Below are 15,788 nucleotides of genomic sequence, written 5' to 3' on the forward strand. Positions count from 1 at the left end.
ACCTGTCTCACCTGGTTTTATGCGAAACTTTATGTTTTGGTACACGGTGGGTGGCAATGGGTACAATCGACCGAGTGCCCTGCCCACCATTGTAATTACTTTTGAAAAATCAAGATCATTTGGATATTGTAATGTTTGGGCTTCGAGTTCAAAACTCCCCATCTGAGAGGCTGTCAAAATCTGACCCAACAGACACCTTATGTCACCCAAAGCCAAAACGGTACCATGACTCAAGGCCGTTAATTTACTTAACCACTTAGAGCCCCCTGATGTAATTGGAGGAAGTTTACTGGAAATAGCAGTCATGTCACTGTGTGACCAGGGCTGGTACTGCACCCCAGTGCTCTTTGCTAACAATGGGGCTTGTACGCCTGGATATAATTGATTAGTATGATGACTCATTGCCTGCTCTCTCTGCTCTGGTACGTTAGGGGGGCAATGATCAATTGAAAAATTAGACAGCTGCTGTTCTTTTTCCCTTCCCCTAGTTCGTTTTGCTATTGGCTCCTCATCCATTACCATCGTTCCCTTAATACATACTGTATGCATCGTGCCCTGGGCCTGACCTATTGTTTCTATAGGGCCAGCTGCTCTACAACTTCCCCTTTCATCTTCACTTCCTACTCCGTTCTCACTACCATCACTTCCCTCTGGAAGTTCCATATTCTCAGCCATGTGGCGCATTGTCTCATTCACCTGAGCTCGTGCCGCATGTACCTGTTCTGTCACTACCTTGCCCAGATGTTGTACTTCCTGTCGAAGTTCTTCTAATTCTTTTAAATTACAGTCTAAAACTCCCTCTCGTACCTCAAGCACGACCTGTTGTTTGCTGTGAGTCGTATTTGGTGAGATGTAGGGGGGGGGCTGAGCAATAGGCGGGGCAAGAGGCGGGTACAATGGGCGGTACTGTTCAGGGGGCGGTGCTAGTGACTGGGTCTCTCTGTTTCCATCCTTCACTTTCAGTCTAACATCATCGTCTGTAGCTTTCCCTTCTTTCCTATGTCCAATAGGTGATATAGCTGTCGCCACGAGGGCAAGACGACCCCATTTTCTTAAATGTTTTTCTAAGTCACACCCTTTACTTTTATATCTACTTGCATTATACCATTTAATCGTTTTTTCATCACCTTTATGTCTGACTAACCTACAATGAGCCTTTTTCTCCATATTTCTTATTTTCGGGGCCAGGGGCACTTTGAATGTCTCTGCCTCTTTCGTCCATGCATAATTATCACACAATTCTAACCAACATTCCTGAGCTTCTCTTTGTCTCCCTTTTTTCTCTCTTGGTTCAGCCTGTGCTATCATCATCTCAGCGATACTCTGCCATTGCGCTAATACGGTCGGACATTCGTATTCATCACACTCCTTTTGAAACTCTGCCATTCTATTTATTTATTTACTTATATATATATGTATTCAATATAACTTTCCTACTAGTTCCTTTACGATCGTCTCCTTACACCAACTTAGATTATACACATACACAAGGCCTACACACACCACGTGCTGAATTTTCCGTTCACTTATGCATTCAACTAAACACCACGTCTAAATACTTTCATCCCCAATACCATTCATACAAAGTAAATAATTTACGGATTTCTTTCTCCGAAGGACTTTAACCTAACAGAATTTGTGATTCGCCGATCACGGGATTTCTTTCCCAATTAAACAGACTTTAATCTGTTATTAATTTATGGCTTTCTCGCCAAGGGACTCCAACCCGTAAACAGAGTTTAATCTGTTTTAATTCCAGGGACTCTAACCCTTATTAAACAGACTTTAACTGTTTTAAAAGAATCTTTTAAATCTGATTTTCCTTATTTCAATTTTACTCGTCTATTCATCGAGATGTTCATCAAATTTAACACAGAAATTTAGTATATCCAATAGCAGAATTCGAAATAACAGGTTTTCTGCTTACCTTTGTATTTTAGCCGGCCTTTTGTGTTAAATCTGAATCGTCTCGATATCTTTTTTTCCTCCCCCACGGGGTCCGCCGAAATGTGGCGCCAAAACTTCTCTTTGTCCTTCAAATCACGTCGGGGTCACCAACTATCGGACTTTTGAAACTCGAGTCCTGCGTGTTCAAAATTTGAAGAAAAGTCAAAGAGATCGTTTTCCCAATAAGTTTAAGTATAATTTATTATCAGATGTAAAAGCTTCTTCCAGCTGGGGCTGTTCTCTCAACATACATATGAGACAAAACCAACAGAACCCACACTTCTGGGTTACAAGTATTTATAAAGTATGTGACGTCGATTCTATCTTCGGGCTCCTCCCCTTCATCGGGCGGGCGTTGAATCCTCCGGAACCAATCACCTCGGGACATGTAAATCTGACTCCATTCTCCCCCAACCATTGGCTCCTGCAAAACATTTTGAAAATAGCCGGTCCTGCCGAGAGATGCGATTGACGCACACACACATACACTCACACACTTGTTATCTGAGACCCTGCTTCTGCATTCCTCAGAGCTCATGTTACACACTTCTGCCAGCTAGCTTTCAAGACAAAGAACCCAGCACAGCATGGACATACTCATATCATTATATTTAACAGTAAAAGAACAGTAAACATGAATTTATAATACATAAAACATCATAATCCCAATAACACACAAACCTTTTGAAAGATCTGAGCTTGATGAACACTTCACGGCAAATGAGCACAAATATTATGAATATGATGCTTACAGCAACCACTGCAGATCCCACAACGACCCCTAAGGCAAAAACACATTATTCTACTTTAAATTGGCCTAAACAACTGAATTCAGCGTAAACATTTCAATTCTTGATCAGACATTCAGTAATGTATTATATGATCCCTGCTGATTCTCACCTTTTAATTTGGTTTTACACCGGATTGACATCGGGCTGCTTCTCCTGCATCCATAAAGTGACGTAATGCTGATGTCAAAATACTCAACTGATGGCAGATCATCAATCCGATACCGTGTTTCATTGACGATTTTTGGACTGTTTCCATTTATTTGCACCTCAAATTGATACGAAGACTGCTCAACGTTTGGATAATCCCATACTAGAATCAAAGCCTTGTTCGTCCATGAATACTCACAGCGTAGATCCCTGACGGCCGATGGTGCTGAGGAAACAGGGATACGATTACAATTTCTTTGTATAAGAAAGAGGTTGAAATAGAAATGTACAACAGTTACTTCCTCAAGTGCCACAAGCCCAAAGCTTAAATTTAGTGAAGCTGAAATAGAGAAAAAATAATAGACACATGCTGCGTAGAAAACCAACTAGGAAGAACAGATCAGAAATAAGGAAGTGATCAAATGTTTCATATATTTTTTACACTTACAAATAAAAGAAAGGCACGTCAGGGCATCTGTAGTGACCTGCAGTAAATTTCATTAGGAACAGAGTCAAATAAGAGTTAAATACAATGCAAAATTGTATATTTAACTTGATATACTGTCAACATTTTAGTAAGAAAATAAATGTTAAGCTACCAGAACCTGTTTATACCACAACCATGAACCGGGGCTTGTTGTCACACATATACATTGTCACGAGGGCTATATCACAGTTTTGTGAGGTTAAATTAAATAAAGGTGTATTTTCTGTATCAAACGCAAAAGTGTTTGAGTGTTTAGGATGACGTTCTTAAAGTTACTTATTTCACAAAACTGTAACAATAAAAGGTCAATGTGCGTCTTTTCTCGTGAGCAATACAAATGTAAGCTACCTGCTTCTACATTATAATAACATTTTTATTTATAATATATAATAATGCATGATCAATTTGGCAGGCTATATTAATGTAAAACATGATTTTTAAAGCATGAGTCTTATAACTTTATAGCAGTTGTTTCATATGTCTTTACTCACCCACGTAACTATACAGATAGACAGCATCATCATCATCATCATCATCACAACTCCAGCTATGACCAGACCAGCACAAACAGATCTCATAAACTAACACACGTCCACCTGATGTTGTACCTATTCAGATCAATTCAAATCCCTTCCTCAACCTCCGCGCGGCAAAATCACATGACAAACAGCATTAATCTGGCTGTGACGCATATTGCGTTTATTAATATTGTAAACAGCAGGAAGATACATAAGGGTTTGAAATTCATAACACAGAAATCTCTTTTTGGAAATAAACTCTTGATTTGTAAGCAATTGCATGTATTTCAGGTATGGTTCACCATAACTGACAAATAGGTCACTTTCAATGTCAATAAATACAAAAATCGAACAAAAGGTGAATATTAGCGCACAAAAGTTTAATATCCATAATGAAGTCAATTTAAAACTCAATATATGTACTTTATAAAGCATGATAAATACAAATTTATAACAACTTAAAGGTCCAGTGTATGAAATTTAGTGGCATCCAGCAGTGAGGTTGTGAATTGCAACCAACGGCTCACTCCACCCCTCCCTTTCGGAGCACTACGGTGGCTGACACAGGACTAAGATGTTGTCACGTAATCGCTTCTTTGCCGAAGGAGATAACGTACATACAAAACGAGGAGTTTGTCCGTTAAGGGCCACTGTAGACAACATGGCGACTTGCATATAAGGGGACCCGCAGTGTATATAGATAGAAATAGTTTCATCTAAACATAAGGTTTCAATATGTATATTCATCACTTTCTCATGTAAAACACTTCAACTTGTTTCTCATTTGTTTTAGCCTCTGGATTGTTTTATATATTAACTCCGTATTGCAGGGAACATTTCCCTGTTCCAATATATGGTCACAGCAGCTAATGAGCATCTGTGTATAATCTATGGTTTTGGGTATTATATACGTGATATTACAATAGGATTATTGAACAATTGAAAAATCAAACATGTTTCTCACACATTTTGCAGATGATGATAAAGCACGTTACTAAAATATTTTGAATGGGTTCCTTCATGCAAGGTTACAAATGGAGTTTTGCTACATTAATGTAAACTCATATAACACACAAGCTCTCGTGGCTGATTTATCATAGGAAATAGTTTACTGAGTCAGCTGACATGATACATGATGTCACTTACAAAAATAACCTTATAAAAAGTGTTTATTGTTTTCTTCTATGGTACAGTGAAGAACAGAAAATGTTTCATAAGCAATATCAATAAACACAACAATACAAATAAAACAATAAAACAAATATTAGAGAGCAAATGTCTAAATATTTTTAATAATAATTGAATTTAAAACTAAATGCATCTATTCTAAATCTAGACTTAAAACAACAAGCTCAGTTTTTAAACCCCAATGCAATCTTACTTATAGTAGAAATATCATTTTAACGTAAATAAAATACATATTTGTGTCATATTCACATGTGTGAAAATACAGAGATTCATCTTTGCATCAAAGCTTCTAAAAGGAGTGTCTGTCAAATGTGAATTATATTTTAACATGGAAACCAGAGATGGGTTTTTCCCTCATGCTTCTGTAACCTCCTTATAAAGCAACAATGGAAGGTACTGTGAGCACGATTTTAACATCAGGACATTTGTAAATCTTTAAACTGAGCTGAAGTAAACGCGACTACGGTAGATTTGTATGATTGAATATAAGAGGTATAACAATAGTATTTATATGATCATATCAGGGGCTTCATAATGATTGCTGGTGTCTGTACTCTCTGATTCAACACTTGAATTGTGATTTTCGGATGTGTTGCGAGTAGATGTGTTTACATAGATCCGGTCCAGTGGCTGATCAGCAGCGTTCCCCTTATTCACACGTTCTCCCAAAACACATCTGTGACAATAAAAATGGACTTTGTTTCTAAAATGCATCATTCACATTAGAAAAAAGTAAAGAAAACAAATAGACTGACCGTCTGAGATCAGATCTTCTATACTTGCAGAAGACTCCCAGACAAACAAGCAACACAATTATTAAAAGAACGACCAACACGTATATTGCAATTGCACCTGTGAAGAAAGAAAAACTAAAAATACGTTACAGGTATAATATTATCATATTTTTGCATTTTTATCACAAGCTCCATTAATAATGCAAACAAAGGTTACTTGGGTGTTAGGAAGTTTTTTCTTAGTTATAAGGCTGTGTGACTTATGCTGTAATCAGTCATAAACAGTATAATAAAAACTGTAAAAAAAGTTTATTAAACAAAAACTGAAATTTTCTGTAAACTAGAAAAAGATTCTGTAAAATTATACAAGTATATATTCAATAGTTTTCCCCATTTTGTATTGTAAATGTGCAGTCTTGTTCTGTAATTTTATAGTTTTCGAGTAGCTATCAACTATACAATATTGTGTTTTCCCTGTCAAAATAACAGAAAAAACGTGTACAGAACATTCTTATAGAGTACCTGATGTGTTGGTTTGACACTTGATTGACACTGGACTGCTTCTCTCTTCTCCAGAAAGTGATGTCACAGTGAAGTCATACTGTACAGCTGACGGCACATCATCAATCTGATATCTCGTGACGTTCACCTGTTCTGGAATTCCTCTGTTCGCCTGAACCTCGAATTCAGATCTCAATCCCATCTGACCGTCCCAATTCAGAGTTATAACACTCCCCATCCAAGAATACTCACAGCGAAGGCCAGTGACTTTTGATGGAGCTGGAAATAAAATGTGTATCTAAAGATACTTGGTTACAGACAAAGAGCAAACGTGAAGGTTATATTCATATTATTACTTACTGGTCTCAGCAGTGAATTTATATCCACGGCTCCTCGCATAATTCAACACCGAGTAGAGAGTAAAGTTGTATTTGGTTCCAGGAGAGAGAGATGTTACTGTGTATGTGTCTTCATAATAATGATCAAAGAAATGTTCAATGTGGGGACCATGCCAATACAGTAAATAATCATAATAACGGTCATCATTATGTTGACCCATGTAAGCCTCAATTTCTCCATATTTTAGAATATAAAAATGTCTGTTTCCCGAGACATGCTTTGTGTCCCAGAACTTCAGCGTTATGCTTGTTTCACTTCGACGTTGTACAGTCACACCGTCAACTTTTTGGGGAGCTGAAATAGAGAAGAAGGGATTTTGCAGAAGACATGAACAATAAAAAGAGGACGACTTGCTGTGCAAACCTCAACTCGTTTTTATAAGAACGAAAGGAACTTAAAACACACCTGTAGCTGCATAGAAAAGATATCCATCGCTCATTTCTCTGTTTACAACAGTGTGGAGTCTAAAGCGGTGCACACATCCAGGATGAAGAGACGAAACAGTATGTCTGACAACAGAAGCATTATCAGACCCACTGATGAAATTTTGCATGTTATCAATCAATATCACTAGTACGTAATTGTTGATGTTGTGCACTTTATTCCATTCCATCGTTATTTCATTCTCAGTGCAGTTCAATACAGAGACACTTTCAACATCCGCCAGACCTGAGAACAAAATAGAGAGGGAGACCGTATACATTCAACCTCCTCATTATGTATTCATACTGATATACAGCCGCAGGCAACATTCTTTATTTATTTTCAGTGTTTTTCAATGTACTATTAGTAGGTTTGGTTTAGGTAAGATTTTAACAGTATTGCTCCCCAAATGTAAATACAAATATTGTTTCTGCATTTATTTGCAGAAAATGAAAACTGGAGAAACAAGTGAAAATAACAGAAAAGATGCTCAGAATTCTTCAGAACTCAAATACTGCAAAGAAAATGATTTTACATTCTCTTTTAAGCAACGCAACAGTAATATTTCCACGTGTACATTTGTACATTTGAATGTGATAACATTGACATTTTTTATTGTCATGCTGTCAGTATTTCACATTGCTGTTGGATGACTTTTCCTGAAGTTTGATATCGTTGGAATTCAACAGACACCGGACTGAAGTGAACACAATACATCCAGAAATACTGATTTAAACTTTGTCTCTTTGTCATTTTTTAATTGTATGTATTTATCTGAATAACTCACCAGTGACTACAGTGACGTTATATCCACTGCTCCTCATCCCTTTAAACACAGTAAAGAGAGTAAACGTGTATTTGGTTTCAGGAGAGAGAGAAGAGAAACTGTGCTTCAGTAAATCGCCCATCCCAGGGAAGAATATCTCTTGTTCTCCAAATTTCAGAACATAGTCAAATCTGCTATCATAATTCACTGGGTTCCATCTCAGATCTACATATTTACCTCCTTGCCTCCTATGCACATATTCAACATTTGATGGGCCTGAAAAACAGAAATGATCAAAATGATATAAAGTATCCAGAGCAAAGCTATTGGAAATGAGAAGAAAGTGGCTTTACTGGTTACTGTAGTGAAGTTGTATCCACTGCTCCTCATCCCTTCAAACACAGTGAAGACAGTGAAGGTGTATTCAGTGCCAGGAGAGAGAGATGAGACTGTGTGTGTCACCATCACACCATCTGAATATACTGATGAATTGATATATCCATCTCCATAACTGCCTTTCACTATATAACTGCAGTTGCTATTGTCGTTATGCCATCCCAAAGTCAGCTCGGTCTCCGATTGCGCCACCACAAAAACGTCCCGCACGTTTGGGACTAAGAAATACATTCGGCAAGTTACATGGTGCATTGCGAAAATGCAATTTAAACCCTACAAAATGTTTGATGTTATTTAGAAAATCCACCATTACCTGATACACTCGGCTTAATCTAGAAAAAGAAATGGGACATCATAAAGTATGAATCATTGATTTGACATTGTAATTATAAGCCACATGTAATACTGCAACTAACCCATGTAGAAACCAGAAACAGACACAGCATCATCTGAACTCTCTCCATGATCAGTCCGGTCCACATGTGAACAAACGTCAGGCTTTACTGCATTTACCTGGAAGTCATCTGTGGGGGTTTCAGGGGCATGCAAATACAGACACATACAAACATATTTTGGAAAAACAGCATTGATAAAAAATTCAAATTGACTGTGACTTAAGCTCTTTACCTTGGTAACAGGTTTCCCAACCAGCCGATTCTTCTGGTTTAGACATTAATCAACACTACGGTCTGACACAAAGCACACAAACATTTTAGGACTTTAAAGCAAATCTACTTCTTTATATTTTGCTTTCAAAAGTTATAGAGACACCTATTTCAGTGGTTTTCAACAGGGGGGCCACAGGATGCCTAAGAATTTGAAATTAGACAAAATGAGCATTGAAACAACTAAAACAAAAAGATATTTCTTATTATTTATCTATTTGTAAATTAAACAAACAATTTACCAGTTAATATCAAGATGTGAAATGATTTATTGGCTAGAAATGTTGAGTTCTTGTGAGTGGGGGGCTTTGAATATTGTTGAATACAGTGGAAGGCCCACCAAAAAGGATTTATTTCAGTCGGTGTGAATAGTTTCCACATTTTCCAATAATAGGAAACTCATCTAAACTGAAATAACACAAACATAATTTTGGCAATTGTGACTGACGAGAATTCAAATCAAATCAAAACATTAAACTTGATATTTTAATATCATGAACTTGTAAAAATGTGTCATTTTCTTAAGCTTCTTTAGTTCTCATCATGAGATGCTTTTTAAATAGTATTAAAGAGGTTCACATCTAAACTTCTATTGGCCGTTTGTTCTTTATCATTACTCGAGTCATCCATTTATTTCATAAAAACTGCTTCTTTCATGAACACGTTAATAAACAATCTGCTCAGACCCAGTATCAGTATGTTCTTTAAAGTTAAAGATTAATGTTGTTCTACTGCACACAGTGTCTCTTTGTAGTACACTTAAAAAAACTCAAATAAAGCGTGCTACGAAGGATTCTTCGTATTCACAACAATGGCTAAGAAGAACCATTTCCCGTTCTTTATAGTGATCTGGATATGTAAAGTACATTTTGTGGCATTGTGAAGCACAAATTCTTTCAGTCATCAAATCGAAGCAAACGCATCACACGAACCACTTAGGCCCCATTTGAATAGAAATGACGTGAGACCCCCGAAAGAATATTTATGAGACTTTCTGTTTAGAGAAAACATTTTAATAAACCGTTGTGAAACAATATTTACTGCCTTCATGTAAAGTTACAAACCATGTCTTGCTACATTATTGTGAAGTCAAATCTAAAGTTGTTAGAAGATTGTGGTTGCACATGACTTCCCACCTGATGCTGACATAAGCACCGATTTACCACGTTTATTTGAAGAAATCTGACCATTTTTGTTTAAATGTGATTTTATGAAAACAATAAAAAAGATTTCTTCAAATAATTCAGAGAATGGTCCCTTACCTACAGTTACCTTATTTTAACGTGATGCTATATTCATAAATAAAAATAACGTTTTCAAGTGTCCAGAGAAACTGTTAAGCCAACCCCATATCACCTAAAATGCAAAACGTCTTCAGAGAAACACTGTACTTTAAAATTAGACATACAATCACAATGACCGTCTGAAACATGTCATTCTATTCGCAAACAGAGCAGAAAACTTCTGAGATAACACAACTCTGCCTAAGAAAATCTGAAATCTACATGCAACGTGATGTGAAACTGTTGTAACAATACTGGGAGGCAATTTTGTGAGATTTCTATGGAATCCCAACGTTTTGAATGAGACCTTGACTGTGTTTTATTGTTCCAGCTGTTGAGGGCGTTTTGGGGTCCACTAGTACCATGGAAGTGCCCGAGTGCTTTAATATCACTAAAACAGCTTTTGTAACACCCTTAAAGTCAATGCAATTGTCTGAAGATAAAAAGAAACTTGCCATGCTAAAATCGTATGATTTCTAGTTCAAAATGGTACACGGCAGCACACAGAAGAATGCAAATGTAACTATTCTTAAATAATACATATATTGAAACATAAATCAAGTATGTGCACTTTACCTCATTAAATTACACTGTTCATTTGAGGAAGAAAAAACATCACTGCCTTCAGTCTTCACGGCAGAACATTGTAAACCATTAAAGACTTGTGAAGCACATTTGTCCACTTAATGAATCTTGTACAGTAGGGCCAGTATCTTTGTTCTATCATCCAGACCAAACTAACATTTTCTGGAAACTACAAACGCAGCACAACACTAGAGCGCCGCTGTCAAAACCCGATCCATATACGCTGCAGTGCATGTGGATGACATAATACACGGAAGATTGTTTTAAGGTCTTTGTATGCTGCAATAGCAGGTGTAACTTGAACAAAAACTGGAGGAATGGGGCGGGTGAGGTTAAGAGAGAAGTCCGGCCCACTTATACTTCTGCAGTATGCTCTGTGGATCTCAAATTTAGGGTGGGCAGAAGTCTGCGAAGTACGGGTGCTGTAGGGCCTCCTCTGCTGAGATCCGCTGTACTGGATTACATTTTAAAAGATTCTGCAAACACAGAAAGAAAACAGCTACAGCAAAGCAAAAATAAAACTTATACGGCAGTAAAAGCACTTTGTGGGGATGAGAGCGTTGTACCTGTAGCAGGTCTCTACCGGTGCTGCTCAGCTTGGGGACAACATTTACAAGTGATGTTGTGGCGGGGTACATTGGATACGGCTATAAAAACATTTGCATAAAAGAAAGAGGAGGGAAAGGACAGTAAACAAACATATGAGTGACACAAAATAAGGTTTGAGACGTAAGCAACTGTTGATTCTTTATTCACGATTTTTCGAGTGACCTCTTTAAAAGGCACATATAAGGCTTTTTGTAACTATTGCCTCATTTTGTTATAACGTGCCAAAGTTATTACATCATCTCGCACATTCTTTTAAGAACTCTCAGGCCTACATTTTAGACAAACGACAGACATACCTTATAATCTGGAAGTTTATTCATAGTTTGCCACTGTTCTTCTGTCGGCGTTCCCAATAATGTGCCAATTTATTAAGGAAAAAGTCAACTTATACTGTGAACCACATACAGAACATGTAGCAAAACCAAAGATGTACCAAATTCCAACTTCAGAATCCATAAAAGCAGTGACATAACCAAAGGCATTGCTACATTCACACCACCAGAACAGCTGAATGTAAAGGATATCTAAAGATCCTTTTTAACTGGTCGTCCACATCGTTACCAGGAAATAAAGGACGTCCTGCGTTTGCTAGTTCTGAAATCAAAAAACAAGAAAAGTCATACAGTATACAATATATACATATAAAGCCACAAACTGGCCCTTTTCTAACCTGCAAATATACAGCCTGCGGACCACATGTCGATAGAGGTAGAATATAACTTGGCACCAAACAGCACGTCTGGTGGTCTGTACCACAACGTCACCACCTGTAACACATCAACATCAACTAAACTTGGGATGCACGGTAAATTATCGGTATCGGACGATATTAAAATGTATGCCAATATATTAAAGACAGTTAATCTAATCATTCACTCTGGTTAAACCCGCTCACAGTTCAAATCCAGAACAGTTCTGTCTTTCTGTCATGATCATTCACTTACTGATATTAGCAAAACATTGTTGATGTAGGAACAGTCTGTAGATACAGTATTTATGAATGCTTAAATAATAAGGACAAAAGCACATTGTTTGTCTGAATGCTTTCTGTCTTGAGATCTGTTAGACTTGTGGCTGTTGAAAACATTTTTCTGGAAGAACATCTATAATATGTTAATAAAATAACGGCTTCCAATGTTAAAGAATTATCGATTATCGGCCGAAATGCACATATCGGTGAATCCCTTAACTAAACAACAGGGACCATCACACAGCAAAACCTTTTCAGTTTTAATCCGCCTGTAACTCACCTCAGCAGAATAACACCGTACAGGGATCCCGAAAGCTCTCGCCAAACCAAAGTCAGCTAGCTTGAGTTCACCGTTCTGACAAACAACATAAATCAACTCATTTTAAATGATGGCATCAGTTCGAGTACAACAGACCTGCCTGGTATTCACGACACTACAACATCATATAAAGAGAACCATGGAATCACCAGCTTCATCACATGCTTATGTTTTGTGAAGATGTACAACACAATCTAAGGCTGAGAATGGTGTGCATAGACAACATCAGACACATTCAGTCATGTTCTTACTCTGTTGATGAGCAGATTTTGAGGTTTAAGGTCCCGGTGGAGAACATTTCGACTGTGGCAGAACGCTAGTCCCTTTAGTAACTGATACATGAAGGACTACAAGAAAAGACACATAGATAAGTGACATCAAATATATACGGTTTAAAGTATAAGTAAAATAACTACGAACCTTTACAATTTCTGGATCCAAGTCCCCATTACAGCTGTCGAAGTATTTTTTCAAGTCCTGATTGAAAGAAGATCACTTTACATGTCAAAACAACAGAACTGTTGCTTCTTGGGTAAATGATGAATACACACACGACCATGACACCTGTTCTTACCTGATCACAATACTCGAACACTAACGTCAGCTTTTTATCACTGTGAAGGACATCATGCAACCTACAAGAAGTAAACAAACTCGCAAACTATTTATTTTACATTAAGAAGAAACCCTACAAAGAAAATGATTAAAGATATAAAAAATACTGGCACCTACAACACGCATACATCAAAAACAGCAAATACGTATAACTCACACTTAACTGCAAATAATCTGTGTGTTGAAACAGAGAAGCGTGTATTTAAAAAAGTAAGTAAAAAAGAAACACACCTTACAATGTTTTTATGTTTCAGCTCCTTCAGGAGACAGATTTCTCGTAAAGCTGAGCTTGGAACCCCCTGAAATAGGATTAAAAGTGACTGTTGCGCTCTGACACCTGTGCTTCTTATGACATAAGGAGTGTGTCCTTACCTCGTCGTCATCATCCAGTCTCACTCTTTTGAGGGCCACAATTTCATGTGTCTCCCTGTTTTTGGCCTTAAAAACAGTCCCATAGGTGCCTGATGACCAGAAACAAAAACATGAAGGAAGAACACGAATAGACGTTAAAATGTGTTTAGAAACGCCACTTTTAAGCATAGGATAGGTCTTGTTAATAAGCATAACAATCCTCAGATAGGCGGGGCTTAGTGGTCCGTACCTTGCCTGCAATTGGTCTGGTATACTTAGTCCGGGTTTCAGCCTTAGCCTAAGCTAGGAATATACCGTAGTTAATTTAGGCTGTTTAAGTCAATTTTATTAAAATGTCTTAGAGACAAAACAACGGCACTGACATATTTGAAGATACGTTATTTTCAGTTGAGACGGCTCAAAATTCATTTTAGTCTGGGATTAGTCTTAAAGGGACAGTTCACCCAAAAATGAAGATTCTGTCATCATTTGCTCGCCCTCGTGTCGTTTCATACATGTATAAAATGTCTTTGTTCTGTTAAACACAAAGAAAGATATTTGTAAGAATATTAGCAATTGACATCATACACTACCATGGTATTTTTTTATATTTTGTTGTTCTGTTGAACACAAAGAGAGATTTCTGATGAATTTAGGAACACAAACAGTTTCCTACTATGGCAGTCAATGATGTCACAAAATTGAAAATTGCTCACATGCTTCCAAATATCTTTGAACAAAGACATTTATACATGTATGAAATGACATGAGGGCGAGCAAATGATGAACAGAATTGAAACTGTCCCTTTAAGACTAATCCCAGACTAAAATGAATTTTGAGCCGTCTACTGACTAGTCCCGGACTAAAATAAATTTTGAGTTTTAATAAGAATGATCTAATGTTAACTTTTCAATGTGCATTTTTACGTTTAAAGGCCAATCGGCTTTCTGTTATAAATAATTTATTGCAAATCAAATAACGATTGACTGTACAGACAGCGATGTCAGGTGACGTCATCGTATGTCAGAATGAACCACAGCGACTTTAGGTTAATAACTAATGTTATTCACGTTTAAATCAAATAACGCAAAATGCAATCACATGAACACATTTGAACGATTATGTTGATTATTCTGCAACTGTAAAAAAAGTCCTGATATCTGAATGGGGCTCAATTTTCTCAAGCGCCCTATGTAGTGCGCATACTTCTGTCTCATAGGAAACATATATACATGCTTGCCGTTCAATTAAATCACGGGGACGCTTGCATATGATGTTAAAGTACTAATTCACTGTATTAAAGATATTCATTACAACAGTTTAATATACAAGTTAAGTGATTCAAGAATAGTCCATTGACTTATTACTGCGCTTCCTCTCTCCGACTCCGCTTGTGTGATCTAGATTAGCCTTTAATATCAGCACATGCTAACGAATGCATCATTAACAGCAGACATTTAAGCTCAATTATAGTTCAACCTTTATTTACGTTAATACTCTATACAGATCTACGTTAGTGCATACACAGACGTTCAGGCCACACGATCCGTATACTCACCCTCTCCTATCTTCTCCAGCTTTTCATACTTTTGCATGATTTAGCCGGTTATAGCAGCTTTTCAATAAAGCGGCCAGGCTGCGTGTGAATCTGTGTATGAAAATAAAGCTTCTTAAACATACAAATGATTAATGTCGTTTTATCAACAAGGGGCGTAGAACGCAACATCGAAGGCAGTATGAGCTTCAAGATGGCGACTTACAGAGACACGTTTCAAAATAAAAGTCTCCGCATTGACTTGTGCGGTTAATAACTTAAAGGGTAACTTCACCCAAAAATGAAAACTCTGTCATGAATGTGTCTCCATCTAGTTGTAACAGACATGTATAAATGTATTTGTTCGGTTGAACACAAAGAGAGATATTTTGGAATAATGTGAACAACCCAGAGTTCTGAAGCACCATTGACTGCCATAGTAGGAACACATTTGTAATTTTTTGGTTCTGTTGAACACAAAAGAAGATATTTTGAGGAATGTAGGAAGTTCTGGGGCACTTTTGACTACCATTTAAAAATGTCCTACTATAGGAGTCAA

General features: G+C 37.2%; 1 protein-coding gene across 1 annotated transcript; it reads right to left on the reverse strand.

Moving 5' to 3' along the window:
* Nucleotides 1-9,962: 9,962 nt before the first annotated feature.
* cdk5 (cyclin dependent kinase 5) lies at nucleotides 9,963-15,546 on the reverse strand. Its single transcript, XM_079447607.1, has 13 exons — nucleotides 15,456-15,546; nucleotides 15,254-15,343; nucleotides 13,716-13,804; nucleotides 13,575-13,642; nucleotides 13,303-13,363; nucleotides 13,149-13,205; nucleotides 12,980-13,075; nucleotides 12,690-12,764; nucleotides 12,110-12,206; nucleotides 11,964-12,033; nucleotides 11,736-11,796; nucleotides 11,397-11,477; nucleotides 9,963-11,306 (listed from the first exon to the last, which is right to left on the reverse strand). Exons 2-13 carry the CDS (start codon nucleotides 15,288-15,290, stop codon nucleotides 11,220-11,222), a joined length of 879 nt encoding a protein of 292 aa, XP_079303733.1. The 5' UTR covers nucleotides 15,291-15,343; nucleotides 15,456-15,546; the 3' UTR covers nucleotides 9,963-11,219.
* Nucleotides 15,547-15,788: the final 242 nt, after the last annotated feature.

This window comes from Barbatula barbatula (genome assembly GCF_947034865.1).
Source record: "Barbatula barbatula genome assembly, chromosome: 23".
In the NCBI taxonomy this organism is placed as follows: Eukaryota; Metazoa; Chordata; class Actinopteri; order Cypriniformes; family Nemacheilidae; genus Barbatula; species Barbatula barbatula.